General features: G+C 41.8%; 1 protein-coding gene across 14 annotated transcripts in view; it reads right to left on the bottom strand.

Annotated features, from left to right (window-relative positions):
• Positions 1-15,128, bottom strand: part of LOC140899651 (S-adenosyl-L-methionine-dependent tRNA 4-demethylwyosine synthase TYW1) — a 121,750-nt gene that overhangs the window by 54,845 nt on the left and 51,777 nt on the right. For 12 of the 14 annotated variants that reach the window (XR_012155413.1, XR_012155412.1, XR_012155416.1 and 9 more), the window contains 2 exons: positions 14,346-14,523; positions 10,335-10,470 (listed from right to left, as the gene is read on the bottom strand). Coding sequence is in view for 9 of the 14 variants with exons in the window: in XM_073315490.1 (XP_073171591.1) it covers positions 10,335-10,470; positions 14,346-14,523 (314 nt within the window). In the remaining 5 variants the exon portion in view is untranslated. Of the gene's footprint in view, positions 1-2,249; positions 2,421-10,334; positions 10,471-14,345; positions 14,524-15,128 lie in introns of all 14 variants that reach the window. The other 2 variants (XR_012155414.1, XR_012155415.1) reach the window with 2 other exon arrangements.

The raw sequence follows: 15,128 nt of genomic DNA, 5'->3' as shown, positions 1-15,128 counted from the left end.
TCAGATACTGATCACCATCAGAAAAAGGACTACTGGTCTGACCCATCCTGATAATTACTATCTTCCCATTATAATGTTCACACAAGGAAGAAAGGAAAGCAGCAGAATACAGACCCTGGACTTCAGAAAAGCAGACTGACTCCCTCAGGGAACTGATGGGCAAGATCCCCTGGGAGAATAACATGAGGGGGAAAGGAGTCCAGGAGAGCTGGCTGTGTTTTAAAGACTCCTTATTGAGGTTACAGGGACAAACCATCCCGATGTGTCAAAAGAATAGTAAATATGGCAGGCGACCAGCTTGGCTTAACAGTGAAATCTTTGCTGATCTTAAATACAAAAAAGAAGCTTACAAGAAGTGGAAGATTGGACAAATGACCAGGGAGGAGTATAAAAATATTGCTCGGGCATGCAGGAGTGATATCAGGAAGGCCAAATCACACTTGGAGTTGCAGCTAGCAAGAGATGTTAAGAGTAACAAGAAGGGTTTCTTCAGGTATGTTAGCAACAAGAAGAAGTCAAGGAAAGTGTGGGCCCCTTACTGAATGAGGGAGGCAACCTAGTGACAGAGGATGTGGAAAAAGCTAATGTACTCAATGCTTTTTTTGCCTCTGTCTTCACGAACAAGGTCAGCTCCCAGACTGCTGCACTGGGCAGCACAGCATGGGGAGGAGGTGACCAGCCCTCTGTGGAGAAAGACGTGGATCGGCACTATTTAGAAAAGCTGGACGTGCACAAGTCCATGGGGCCGGATGCGTTGGCGGATGTGATTGCAGAGCCACTGGCCATTATCTTTGAAAACTTATGGCGATCGGGGGAAGTCCCCGACGACTGGAAAAAGGCTAATTTAGTGCCCATCTTTAAAAAAGGGAAGAAGGAGGATCCTGGGAACTACAGGCCAGTCAGCCTCACCTCAGTCCCTGGAAAAATCATGGAGCAGGTTCTCAAGGAATCAATTCTGAAGCACTTAGAGGAGAGGAAAGTGATCAGGAACAGTCAGCATGGATTCACCAAGGGCAAGTCATGCCTGACTAAACTAATTGCCTTCTATGACGAGATAACTGGTTCTGTGGATGAAGTGAAAGCAGTGGACGTGTTGTTCCTTGACTTTAGCAAAGCTTTTGACACGGTCTCCCACAGTATTCTTGCCAGCAAGTTAAAGAAGTATGGGCTGGAGGAATGGACTATAAGGTGGATAGAAAGCTGGCTAGATTGTCGGGCTCAATGAGTAGTGATCAATGGCTCCATGTCTAGTTGGCAGCCGGTATCAAGTGGAGTGCCCCAAGGGTCGGTCCTGGGGCCAGTTTTGTTCAATATCTTCATAAATGATCTGGAGGATGGTGTGGATTGCACCCTCAGCAAGTTTGCAGATGACACTAAACTGGGAGGAGAGGTAGATACGCTGGAGGGTAGGGATAGGATACAGAGGGACCTAGACAAATTGGAGGATTGGGCCAAAAGAAATCTGATGAGGTTCAACAAGGACAAGTGCAGAGTCCTGCACTTAGGATGGAAGAATCCAATGCACCGCTACAGACTAGGGACCGAATGGCTCGGCAGCAGTTCTGCAGAAAAGGACCTAAGGGTTACAGTGGACGAGAAGCTGGATATGAGTCAACAGTGTGCCCTTGTTGCCAAGAAGGCCAATGGCATTTTGGGATGTATAAGTAGGGGCATTGCCAGCAGATCGAGGGACGTGATCGTTCTCCTCTATTCGACATTGGTGAGGCCTCATCTGGAGTACTGTGTCCAGGTTTGGGCCCCACACTACAAGATGTGGAAAAATTGGAAAGAGTCCAGCGGAGGGCAAAAAAAATGATTGGGGGACTGGAACACATGAGTTATGAGGAGAGGCTGAGGGAACTGGGGATGTTTAGTCTGCAGAAGAGAAGAATGAGGGGGGATTTGATAGCTGCTTTCAACTACCTGAAAGGGGGTTCCAAAGAGGATGGCTCTAGATTGTTCTCAGTGGTAGCAGATGACAGAACAAGGAGTAATGGTCTCAAATTGCAGTGGGGGAGATTTAGGTTGGATATTAGGAAAAACTTTTTCACTAGGAGGGCGGTGAAACACTGGAATGCGTTACCTAGGGAGGTGGTGGAATCTCCTTCCTTAGAAGTTTTTCAGGTCAGGCTTGACAAAGCCCTGGCTGGGATGATTTAATTGGGGATCAGTCCTGCTTTGAGGACCGATATTCTATGATTCTGTGATTCAATTAACTGTAATATGGTAGACGGCTTTACAAAAATCACCTCAGCCATGCTCACCACAGAAATCTCTCTTCAGCATGTTTTCAGTCTCTCAGAGCAGTTTATCTTTCATTCCATGTTCCACAACCACCAGTTTGCTTTGATGTGCATCTAACACCGTACATTCCTGATTATCGTTGCATGAAATTCAGTAAATTCCCATGGTTTCTTGTACTTAAACAGAAGATTATGCAGGCAATTAGGTGAGAAAACAGTGATGGAAAGAATGATCTAAATCCATTTGTCCTTTCAGATTTTCTGTACTTTACATGGTCCTTACATCAAAAATCAATGGTGTTAATGCTAGTCATAAAATTGACTGCTACACTATTCCCTTTCTGTATTGCTGACATTAATCAGAGCAGCTGAACCAACCCATTAAATTGAAACATAATGACAAGCCTTAATGTAAAAACAAACAAAAAAATCACCTTTAATTGGCAATTAGTTTACAGCCTTTGGTCAACCTCTAATTAAGAGATTCCAGTTCCAAAACGACTCCTCTCTGTTCAAGGTTGGTAAGCTTTCATGAGTAGGAATCCCCCAATTTAATTTTTTGGAAAACAATTCTTCAGTGTAGCAGCTTCAGAAAGGGCTCTGAAGATCGCTGTAGGGCAAGGCAAGCCTTCCAGTCCTTAGAGTGGCAAACCAAATGGGAATTTTGTCCAAGGAAGAAATGCAGCATCTGGCCCTAATGCTCAGATCCAGCAACATCAACGAGACCACAAATGGCCTGACCTGGCTGCCCTCAAAGGCTCCTAATTCCTAAAGTTGATGGATGTGGCTGGAAAGGTCAAAGGTTACCCTTCATATAGCCATGCAGGGCTCTGAATGCTGTCCAGTACGCAACGTCCTGACAAAGCTAGGAGCAGCTTTGGTCTCATGTCCTGCTAGGTGGATGTAGAATTATAATAAAGGAACTGTTTAAGGCATATATTCCTTGCATTCATGCAAAGACCCCAAACATGGCACACTATAGGCTGCAAGAAAAAGAACCCAGCTCAAGCAAATTGGCACTCAACTCACTCACAATATAGCAACCCCAACAAAAGTGAAAGTTTAGGGCCAGATTCTGCTCTCATTTGCACTGAGATCTAGAATAGTCTAATCTAGAATAAGGCCACCAACCTGAACCTGAACACCAAAACCTGGCCCTTTGTCTTGGAATGCATATGTACTACTTCAGTGTGCTGGGGTAAATCCTTTCTAGACATGTAGAAGCAATTAGCCAAAATCTGTCCTTGGTAGCTCAGGCATAATTAAGAGCACAATTTAACCTTATATGGAAGTCACAATTACAACCCAAACAGCCTACCACATGGAACAAAGGTTACATATTCAACCTTGTTGCGGATTTCTCTTATTCCAGTAAGAGCTATCTTACTATTCCATTTTTCTTGGGTGTGGAAGGATCCACGTTTCTTTCTTTCCCTCTGTTTTCGATATGCATTAGCACACCAGTATCTATGTTCTTCACAGTACTGAATTTCTCACTTTTGTTTGTGGTGCTTTTGCATCAGTTTTACATTCGCTCTCATTGAAATGAAAATGTAAATCACCCTTGGAAATGCTTTGTCAGCTCCTCTTCTTTCATGAAATGTCAAATAAAAAAAATTCAATGGATGAAATAAATACTTTCTTATAAATCACCAAGTTAGAGCTTCTTGGTATTTGTTTAAAAACAACAGAAACATCTAACAGTTAAAAGAGGTTACATCATTTAACAGATGGGAAAACTTGAACAGACCCAGTACAAGTCCACACAGCATTTGGTCCAGCACCATTCTAAATTAAATGAGATTTAATTCTCCTTTGCTTAGCTGACACAACCAGTGATCAGTCCCCATCTTTCCCCTGCAAGCGTTCCAACGAATACATATATGCATAGAACCTTTTCAGCTAAAGATCTCTGAGTGCTTTTCAAAAGTCAGTATGAGCAGCCCCGTTTTACAGATAAAGAATAAAGAAGTTAAGGGACTTGCCCAAGGTCACACAACATGTCAGTGTCAGAACAGAACTCTGGCTTCCCAAGTCAACCCAGTGGGACACAGTGACTCTTCTAGAAGGACAGAGAATGCTCTCTTTTGGGTATTTCCCAAGTCATCAACTCTCAAGGGCAGCATGGTCTAGTGGACTGGGACTAAATAGAGCTGGATTCTATTCCCAGCTCTGGCTCTGAATTGCAGGGTGACCTTGGGCAAGTCACTTCCCCTCAGTTTGCTCATCTATAAAATAGGGAAGATGATGCTTACCTCCTCTGTAAAGCGCTTTGAGATCCACAGCTGAAAAGTGATATATAAGAGCTAGGAATTAACAACTCCTGCAGAGGAAAAAATAGAAGTCTGACACCAGGTAAGCAAAACAGGAACTGATCCTTAACCAGTCTTTTAAAATGTAATTATTTGTAATTTCAGGTCTCCAGGTATCCCAATAGAGACCAATGATGTGGAATATTAAACAGGTTTGATTTTGCAATATTATTTACAAACTTCTTCGTTCCCTTTTCCTTTCTACAAGAGATATTAGAAAGGTTAGAAAAGGCTAAGTATGTGTTTAACAAAAACATCTGGACTTTGGAAAGAATAAAGATTCATTCTGGTTATACTCGGTACGCCATGCTGAAAGAGGGCAACATATTTCAGGGAGTATCATTTAACATAAAACATTGTACCTTTGTAACTTTCATGATGTTTCAATTCACAATGATTACATCAATAAATCTTGTCAACAAAATCATTAAAGCTAGCAAACAGCTGGTGGAGAAGAGATGGTCTACTGTGCATGAGAGGCAGATTTTTCTAAATTTATAGTGACACATAATTGAATACTGATTTCAATGTCTGTTGCAAATTTTGAATTTTACAGTCTCCTTAAAAAAATATATCTTGGTTCAGAAACAAAGACCAGTCTTTCCAAACCAACTAACAGAGATTTCTCCCCTCAACCACACAAAATAATCTCCACACAAACCAAAATCTGTTGCAAGCATAAAAGCTATAATTATTGGCATATATTATGTAATAGAGCATTAGCGCCAAAGCACAACTAAGATTTTACTCTGAAGATACATATTTACAAACATCATGTATAAACACACAGAACCAAAGAGTAAGTTGCAGTAAGGATCACATTAAAAAGAAGAGCTAAGTAAACAGTACCAGACACAAGCTTGCATAATTTTGAAATCTAGATCCAGGCATCTCCATATACACTCAGATATCTATGAGGAATTACGTAGAAGTGTGTCATAAATAGAGTCAGAAAGTGGTAAACTGATGTATAAGTGCCGTTTCACATTTTGAGGCCCTGATCCTGCAAATGGGTCTGCAAACACCACCCCTTAAGGTGACTCCATGCATGGAATACAGATCTACGTGTATGTATCGCTTGGCAGGATTGGGGAATATGGCACCGTATTTAAGGGTCTCGCTGTTCAAAATGTGAAGTCCTCAGTTAAACACAGTTAAGAACATTCTTTCATACTGAAGATGAGGAACTTCTGCAGCACTGCATCTGCAAAGAGTCATGACCCTTTTCCCAATGAAATTTCAATTAACTTGAAGAAAGGAAAAGATCTGAAACTTAGGATCTAAATCCTACAAAAAGATACAATTTAGAATGAACTCTGGAAAGGCTCACCAAGGAGTTCCTTAGCTTGTTTGACCCTTTTTTAAGGGCAGGTTAATGTCCTACTTGGTCTTCAATTCTTGCAGGGCCATAATGTTATATTAACCTAGGGTTTGGACTCCCCCTGCCCAAACATTCTAATCTGTTTAAGAGAACACTGGCACCTGCACTCTGAAAGTTAAAAGAGTGCAATAATGCCTACTTGGTGTCTGGCAACACAGCAAGTACTTTGAGGTACAGTGTACTGAGCAGATTGGAAAGGATTTATGATGATTAAGTCAAGGAGATGGAGAAGTAAGAGGTACCTGGGGGGCACCTAAAGATGACGAAGAGGTGGCACCATGCGGAGGTGGAAAAGAACTCTGCAGAATGCATCAAGCTCAGAAAATTGACTTTTTCCTATACTCTGGTATTCATCAGCTCCATGAATTTTTTTTTTCTGAGCAAACACAGAACCCTGCTTAAAAATTAGCTGAACTAATTTCTCAAAGAAAAATATACGTGTGAGCACACAGGTACCACAGGATGATGAAGAATCCCAAACCCAGATCTTAACACTCTGCTGGCACCTACTTCAACTTTTCTCCAAGATAATTTTATAGTTTCTGATGTACAAATATGTAAGTCACATACCAAAAAATAAAATGTGCTCCCTTTAAAATCGGCTAAATTATTATGCCATTTTTCAACCCCCCCCAAAGTAGCTGACCAACTATGAGCCAAGTGATGCTTGAGGTCCCCATGCAAGGTCGCTCCATCACTTGTGCTAACCGCCACACCCTCTTTTTAGGAGACATATCACCGGATTTGCATTGTCCAGGCAGCACAGACAGGTGCTTAATTTTTACCAGCTGTCATCATACAGAACCTCACCCAGTAGAATTCATGGAAATCAAGTCCATAGAATCATAGATTTTAAAGGCCAAAAGGAGCCATTAGATTATCGAGTCTGACTGTGTAACACAGGACACGGAATGTCACCCAATTACTCCTGTAGAGAGCCTAATACCCTGGGTTTGGCTAAAGCATCTCTTCCAGAAAGGCATTCAGACTTGAGCTAAAGACTTCAAGAGATGGAGGATTCATCATTTCCCTCAGTAGTTTTTTCTAGTAATTCAAGACCCGCACTATTAAAAGCAACAGCTTTATTTCCTAATTTTAATCTGTCCAGCTTTACCTTCCAGCAATTGGTTCTTATTATGTCTTTCACCACTAAAATGAAAAATCCTTTAATCCCAAGCACTTTCTCCCCAGGAAGGTACTTCTCCACCGTAAATTAAGTCACCCCTTGATCGTTTTCATCACCTAAAGTCATCTGCTTTGGAAGGATGAAGGGGTGAGTGAGCTCTGCTGGGTATTTCAGACATGATGTTTGGAAAAAGCACACTTTAAATTAGATGTTAGTTTAAGCACTCAGTTGACACCTGTCCCTTACTTTTCATTGATAAACAGTGCTTAAGACATGTTCAGAATATACATTTGGATCCGAAACAAATAAAGCTTTCCGAGTACTCACCAGCTATCTAACACTAAATCACACAGATCTCTCGGGAAGAGTATTTCAGAATGGAAAATTCATCATAAAGACCGCTGCAATAAAGATTACTTTGGAGAGAGCAAGACTTATGCCCGAAAACAGCTTCTCCACATGAGCTGGGAGATACACTGTTGCTTCCACTGGAAAGTGATAGCCTGATAAGAGATGGTCAGAGATTTTCTGAAGAAACTGTTTATTCAGAAAACACCAGGTCATTGAACCAGAAATTTCTCATGAAAGCAAGACTGGTTTGACAAACTAGAGGTGAAACTCTGCCCACTAGGGTTCTGATGAAATCCTGCAGTGCCACACAGTCTGCCCTGGAGCCAAGGACCCCAGGCTCCTAGGGTTTTCAGCTCCAGGACAGTCCCGCCATGCCAGGATTTCCAGGATCTCTGCTGTGGAGTCAGGACTCTCAGCACCACGGCAGGGAGCCCTGACTGAGACACTGCTCCTGGCTCTGCAACAGGGAGCCTGGAATTCCTGTGGTCTCTCAAGGTTTCCAACCCCCTGCTGCAGAGCTGGGATCCTGAAAGTCCTGGGATGATCTCCCCGGGGCTCTGACTCCAGACAGCCCTACCACGGGGCTTTCCCTGGAGCTGGAGACCCCAGGGCTCCCAGGCTACCTGGCTTCCCAAGATGCCAGGCAGGGACTGACTCTCATACTTGCAGTACCAACCACAACAGAGCCCTGCTCTTGTCTGGGCCCTCCATGTACTACTGTGATACAAGCAACCAACCACAGGTAGGATGAGGGAGAACGAGAATACAGGAACAACTCTTGCCAAACAAAGTTGTAGCAAGCACATGAAGACATTTTATGTCAGTTTTTAGAAGCCTTTTGGTTTTTGGCAGCACAGGGGATGAAAACCCACTATAAACTCTTAATAACAATGACCTTATATCAACTACAATATCATCTTGTCTGTGTCTTGGAGGAATTATGTAAGACACGACAGCTGAATGCAACGTGCAAAACTGAGGATTTGTGTTCCGTTTCCTGATACATAGCACTGCTTTCCTCAACACAATGCATCATTGCTTCCTTATCCCAACATCCATATTGTAGTGTGAACCGTGTACCTTGAGATCATCAGAGGCAGCATCAGCTTTCCCCACACTTAATTTATCAGAGTCCTACGAAACAGTGCTTAATCTCCAACTTGGACACAAAAGCATGCACACCAAGGAGAAAACCTGGAAGGTTCTCCTTCTTAATAAGTCACTTCAGGTGTTTCTAGACACCCCCTATAACCACAGCCATGTGTAAAATTACAAAATCATCTAAAATATACAAGATTCCTAGGGGATTTTGACATTTGCATATTTTTGCCCTGGCATTATGCAAATCATACCCCATTGCTGATAAAGGATATTGTCAACCTTGGCTGCTATTAAGAGGGTGCTGTGTTGTCAGTGTTATAAGAACACCCAAATCTGTCTTTGAAGGGAAAAAAAATGCAGCTATCAGCTTGGCTTTTTTTCCCCTTTCCTCTTCACCTTGACCAAAAGTATTTTTAGCTCTATGGATATAACTGCCAATATGTTCCTCACAAAAAATGAAGGTGGAAAGATTGTGACAACAGACAGGAATTCAGCAGTGACTGTACCTTATATAACCAAGGTCAAGAGAGATATTCTGCCAAAGGCATATTTCCTAGTACATCAAAATGTCCCCCTTTTTTGTTTGGTTGGTTTTGTTTCATTTTGGTTTAATCGAGTTTGGGCGTCCCCAAGCCAAATCCTGATCCCATTAAAGTTAACGGAAATTTTGCCCCCGACTTTGCTGAAGCCAGATTTAGCCCTGAGTTTAACAAGATGATCCTGTACACAGCCACTCTACACAAGTACCTTTACCCATGTGAGTACTGCCAGCAAATGAAACGGGTGTATCCGAGTGAGAAAGCTAATTGCGTGCGTTTGCAGGACCAAACCTTCAGGCAGTTCCATTGAAGTTAATGGGTCTATTCATGTAAGTAAATCTGGCAGAAACAGGCCTAATATTTGTAGTCTCAGAACACAGCAAAGCTTATTATATACACTAAATAGCATCTCCCATCTGCTCAGTACCAGAGGCAGCATGTAAAGTTGTGCCAGAAATATAAATAAAAGATTTTTTTCTGAGTGCTGCAATAGTAAAGACAAGAAAAAATATGTACACAAAACACCTAGCTTGTTAATTCACACAGTGCCCAAGTCAGATAAGTAGGGCTCTGTCAGAGAGAAGGAAAAATATAAAGATTGTGGCCTAAACTCACAGCTGGTATAAGCAGGTCATAAGCCTGCCGTGAATTTGGCCCAGTGTTCAACTGCCTTATGCAGTACAGCAAGAAAGTTACAACCTGGAAATATCAGGAAGAGGCAGCATCCTTACATTGCCCAAGTATATACAGCCACTATCTTCAGCCCCAATCCTGCAAACAAACTTTTACACATATGCTTATTTTTAGACATCAGTAGTCCCATTGCAGTCAATGTGTAAGTGTTCACAAGACAGGGGCTTTACTGAGCTCCTGGTGAAAGCTTTGGAAACAAATGTTAGCTATCACATGTGCTTTCATGAACTCTTCTGGGCTTCCTACCTTTCTCCAACTGCCTCGTTTTGGCTGCAAGCAGTTTTGGCAGGGACTACCTCCATTTTGGACAGCAAAATAAATACATGATTCTCTTCCTGACACACATTCTACCTCTCCTCTCCTGAAATTTATTCCCACACAAAAAAACCCAGAGTCCTTTGTTAGCTTTGAGTTTGGATTGCTATACTCCTTATCCTAACACCACAAACTATACAAAGCACAGAAATAAAGCTCTTAAGGCGTTCAGCACCCCATTTCCTTCAAGCCCCACAAAACCACACCCCCCTCCTGAGCGGAAAATGGGAAGAAAGGGAAAAAAGTTAACAAAAACTGTTCTTAATTTGGTACCTTTTCAGCCAAGGCCTTTAAACTGTCTAGAAACCTTTGCCAGAAATCCTTGAAGAGGGGACGGTCAATTTTCTTCAGACTTTCTTTGGTGCTAGCATCCACGCTGACATACAGCTGTGTTACTGGCTCAAGGTTCCTTGGCAATAAAAAGGAGAGGGGAATCATTATTTTCAGACATTACAGCTAACTGAATTTATGCTTTTTTACAGACGCATCCATAAGACATAACATGGCAGAGCAAATAACTATGCTGGACTCTGCTCTGTTCCCAGAAGCAAAAGCAGTAATGTAATATTTACAGCATACTCTCTCGAAGTTCAGCAGTGAATCTTTGCCAAATGGCTGGGGTTTCTAATAGCAACAGAAAATAGTCTTTCACCACATAATGTGCCACAAAGCAAGAAATACCACATACTAACCATTCGCGGAAGGGCCAAGCCCAGTGATAGTTCAACAATCCAATCCTCACTGAACAGCATCTTTCATCCAGGTAGAACACTAATTAAGAAAAGCCTTCCCAAGTGGCCTGTGATCAAAAGAGCCTGGAGTCTCACCTGAAGCATTTAAAAGCTTCACTTCCTATTGGAACATCTGCAGGCAAAGTGCCCTAAAATTCCACCTGTCCTACAAGAAGGCAGCCCTATTCAACAGAAATGCAGTGCTGCTCAGTGGAGTTCACCCGGCAGGGTGGGACATCTCTGAGCTAGGCAGGTGGAACTTTAAGGCTCCAAAACTGTAAGCCACATGCAAATGGGCTTTTTGCAACAAAAGAAGTATAAAAGTGGCTTTACAAATGTGCTCCTGGTACTTTGTAGAGGACCTTATTTCATGGGACCCGCTCAAAATTTTGCACTGAATCCTTTTCAGCTAGCACTACTGTAAACATGCTTGGGGCCAGAGACCTACTGTCATATGAGACATTGATTCCAAAGCATATCCTTAGTTATGATTTCCTCCCCACATTTTAACAGCCCAGGCTCCCAAGTTCCCACATTTTGAGGAGTGTTCCTCTAGTGCAAAAAGCGTGGGATATAGCTCCCACAAGGACATCAATGCCTTTGTGAAGTTGACTAAAGAGGTCATTACAGTAATCCCAGCCCACATCAGTCAAAGTGCAAAGAGCTGCAGCTTGGATTTCTGCAGGAAAGCGTATTATGCTCTAGCTCTTTTATAATTTAAGACATTACTCTTTTTACAAGTGTAATTTCCTAGTGAATGCCCCCTATGCTGATCCACAGAGGACAGGAGTTGTCACAGCCCCCAGTTAAAACACACATTCACCAGTGGGTTAACACAAGCACTGCGTAAGTGACTTCTAAAAGCTTAAACCTATTTTGCTGTCCAAGAGCCTGTGACCGATTTCATCCATGCTGGAACCCCAAGGCTAGCAAGTGTGATGCAGACACAGATAACTGGAGATGCAAAGAGCAGAATAAATAACACTGTATTCTGCTATGCAAGGAATAATGAACAAAGAGTAACAAGCTGAGAGAATCAGACTTAGCAAGCTCCTTAAAATCAAGAGAAATAGACAAAGGCAATTAATTTTTATACCCTTTTGTCTCTTCTGGGGGGCTGGTGATATTTGTCAAACACCAGGCAAAAACACTCTACCACAATGCCTTCTAGATAAAGTGACAGCTTCAAAATTTTATCACACAGCTCTGTGGGTCTACTAGCCAATATCTTAGGAAATTAAGGAAGAGCCTTCCACAAATGCTGCCTGTGAAAGCTGCTAACGAGCAGGCTACAACTCCAGTCTGATCTAGTGCTTTTAAAAAAGAATCCTTCATACAGCTGTCAATCACTCCTTCTTTAAAAAAACATGAAGGTGAAAACTAAAAGTGACAAGAATTGTCTGGAATGAGACCAGAGCTGAGCTGTCAATGGTTAGAAAATCCAATTACTCGACATGAACTTGCAAAGTACCCAAGCATATACCTCCTCTCCAGATTCAGACAAGAACAGATCATTAATGGGAAACAAATCTAACAGTTTAGATTAAGAACCGGTTTACTAGTGAGCATGCTCTGAACTGACAGTCCAAGCAGCAATTGCCCAAATGGCCAAGTGTTCCAGGTATTAAGGGATTGGAATATTCAATTACAAAGAGCGTAGCCAGTCTTTTGCATGTTACATTTGCCTAATAAAATAATATAATAATAATGATAAAAAGGTATCACTGAAAACAGAGCTAGTCACTTTCAGAATGGTAACTGGAAAAGTTCCTCTTCTCCAAGGAACCAAAGCACGCCCCATCCCCAGCAGCTGCAGGCAGCCAGCAGAATTAGTACAGTTATACCACAGAAAGATGGGGACTCGATCATGAGCGGAGGTTTTACATACCCTCTTGCACTATGCTGTTCCGCTTTGCAGTGACCGACTGAGCCCCAGCACCCACAAGGGGGCATAGCTGGGTCTGAAAGTACATGAATACACTTGTCATTCTACCCCACAAGCTGTGAGAGCTGCTGTGATATTCCACGGAGCTCTGACATGGATTTAGTAGCGAACAAACAAGGGACACAACCTAATGTAGTGGATATAATTACCAGCTAAACCTGAAAATGCTTTTGTACACAGCCAGTGTCAGATCCCTAAGAGACTTACAATACCGACAAAACATGTCAATAAACTGTACAGTCTAAGTTCAGCAGCAGGAATAAGACCACTCTTATCTCAGCAAGGTTTGTGTGTTCTTAAAGCAAGTCTTATTAACTGCTGTACCATATACCAGACTCGGATTTTGCTAGTTGGGATCAATGGACATGCTGATGAGAGAGCAAAACTAGAATTTTATCATTTTAAAAAAAAACAAAAAAAAAACCCATCATTTTCCAAGAAATATATTTTCAAAAATAGTGTTGGCTCTCTTTTTAAATTCTATGTTTAGTTTCTATCTATCAGGCTCATAATACATGGTTTGAAAAGTAACTTGATTACACAATTACCCAATCATTTGGAATGGCTTTGGAGTACCTAATTACTCACTCTAAAAAATGTGTGCCTCCAGCCCTCACATTCAGACCAAAAAAGGGAGCCAGAGAGGAAGCCAAAATATCAGAGATTACTGATGTGTAAATTATTATTTTGCAACAAATGGAATGTCCTATTCACCTGGAATTAGAAATTGTGGGAAATATAACACACCAAAGCCATCGCGGCTGTACCCTCCAGTGACACTGCTAGTGTTCCACCAGAGAGGAATTTGGGCCTATGCTGTTAACTAATGCCTTTCGAAGTGCTCTTCCTCCCTCTCCCCACCCCAAGTTGTGGGAGCTGAAGACAGGGTCTGAACATTAGCAGCAAGTTTTTCACTGCTGTTCTGATTTTTGGTTAAACAGGTGTCAAGCACTCTCAAAAGAGACAAATAATACTTTTAATTCACCCAGGACCTTTAATCAAAGTATCTGAAAATGCTTTACAAATATTAAATTTCACAACTCCCTCTGAGTGGTTAGATAAAAATGACTAATTACCTTTTGCAGGTGGGAATACTGAGAGAAGAAGTGAGTGAATTGCCCAAGGTAAAAAGGAAGCGAGCAAGTGAACTGGGAATAGAACTCATGAGCTTTAATTTGTGGTCTGTTTATGAGGAACACTCCCTTCCTTTACTCAATTGCAACACCAAAAGCAAAACACAATTTGCATTTCATTTGTTTTATTCTTATAGACTTTAGGTATCTCCAGAACCTTCCGGAATGGACGTTTGGTTATACTGCCTGTATTCAAAGTAATTGCACTGAATTTAAGAGGCACAGAAAAAAAATAATAAAGTAAATGTACATTGGTGTGGAGAAGAGAAGGAAGAGGGCGGGAAACGAGCCCAGAGAGACTAAAACTATGACCCAGGCAGATTCTGAGCAATAATTTTCATGGCTATTTGTCATGCAGACTGTGGCATTGTGTATTTCCACTATGATAAAATATAAGCACACCATACAACACCAACTCTTTAGAACAAGACAAAATCCATTAAAAAAAAAAAAAAACACTTCATAGGATTCTCACCTAATCTCCACAGGGAACTGTGCGTTTGTAACCAGGAAGCTGGAGATGTTGTGCTGGTGCAGCAGTTTTAAGAACGTGTTGATTTCCGGGTACATAATCGGCTCTCCCACCAGAGACAGCGCACAGTGTTTCACCACCATCCCTTCTTCGAAGCGATCTACTCTCACCCCTGGCACACCTGGAAAAAAGAGAGAGGTGGGGAGAAGAGTGCGGTGGGAAAAGAATTTACGAAATAATTCATAAAAAGAAAAGGAGTACTTGTGGCACCAAGTACTGCTTTTCTTTTTGCAGATACAGACTAACACAGCGGCTACTCTGAAAAGAATTCATGCAAAACCTACACAAACAGCACATCTTGGATATTCGTTGGAAACGGGGGAGAGAGTAAAGTGAATGATGAAAATCTGCTGTCCATCACAGGGAAAGAAGATTGGTTAATCCTTTAAAAAAACAAAAACAAAAAAAACCAAAACCAACATTTTACCCTCCAGTAACTGAACACCAATTTGTAAGCAACCCTTCTGAACCATCATGTACTTGAGCCAATCCACCTGTGCGGCTACTCATTTTAAGATTTTCATTGTGTCAAGATCAAGAAAATGGGACTGATGACTGAAGCTACTGAGCCAGATCCGCAGGTGGTGTAAATTAACATGGCATCATTGAAGTCAATGCCCTAACATTGCTTTGCACCAACAGAGGATGCCGCTCACTGTGTATACAATGAACCTGTATAAACAACAAAAGCAATATTTTAGTACACTGTATAGAATAGTCTCTCGC

Source organism: Lepidochelys kempii, chromosome 17 (assembly GCF_965140265.1).
Source record: "Lepidochelys kempii isolate rLepKem1 chromosome 17, rLepKem1.hap2, whole genome shotgun sequence".
In the NCBI taxonomy this organism is placed as follows: Eukaryota; Metazoa; Chordata; order Testudines; family Cheloniidae; genus Lepidochelys; species Lepidochelys kempii.
Note: the sequence above shows the minus strand (reverse complement) of the source record. Positions and strands in the feature narration are given on the sequence as shown.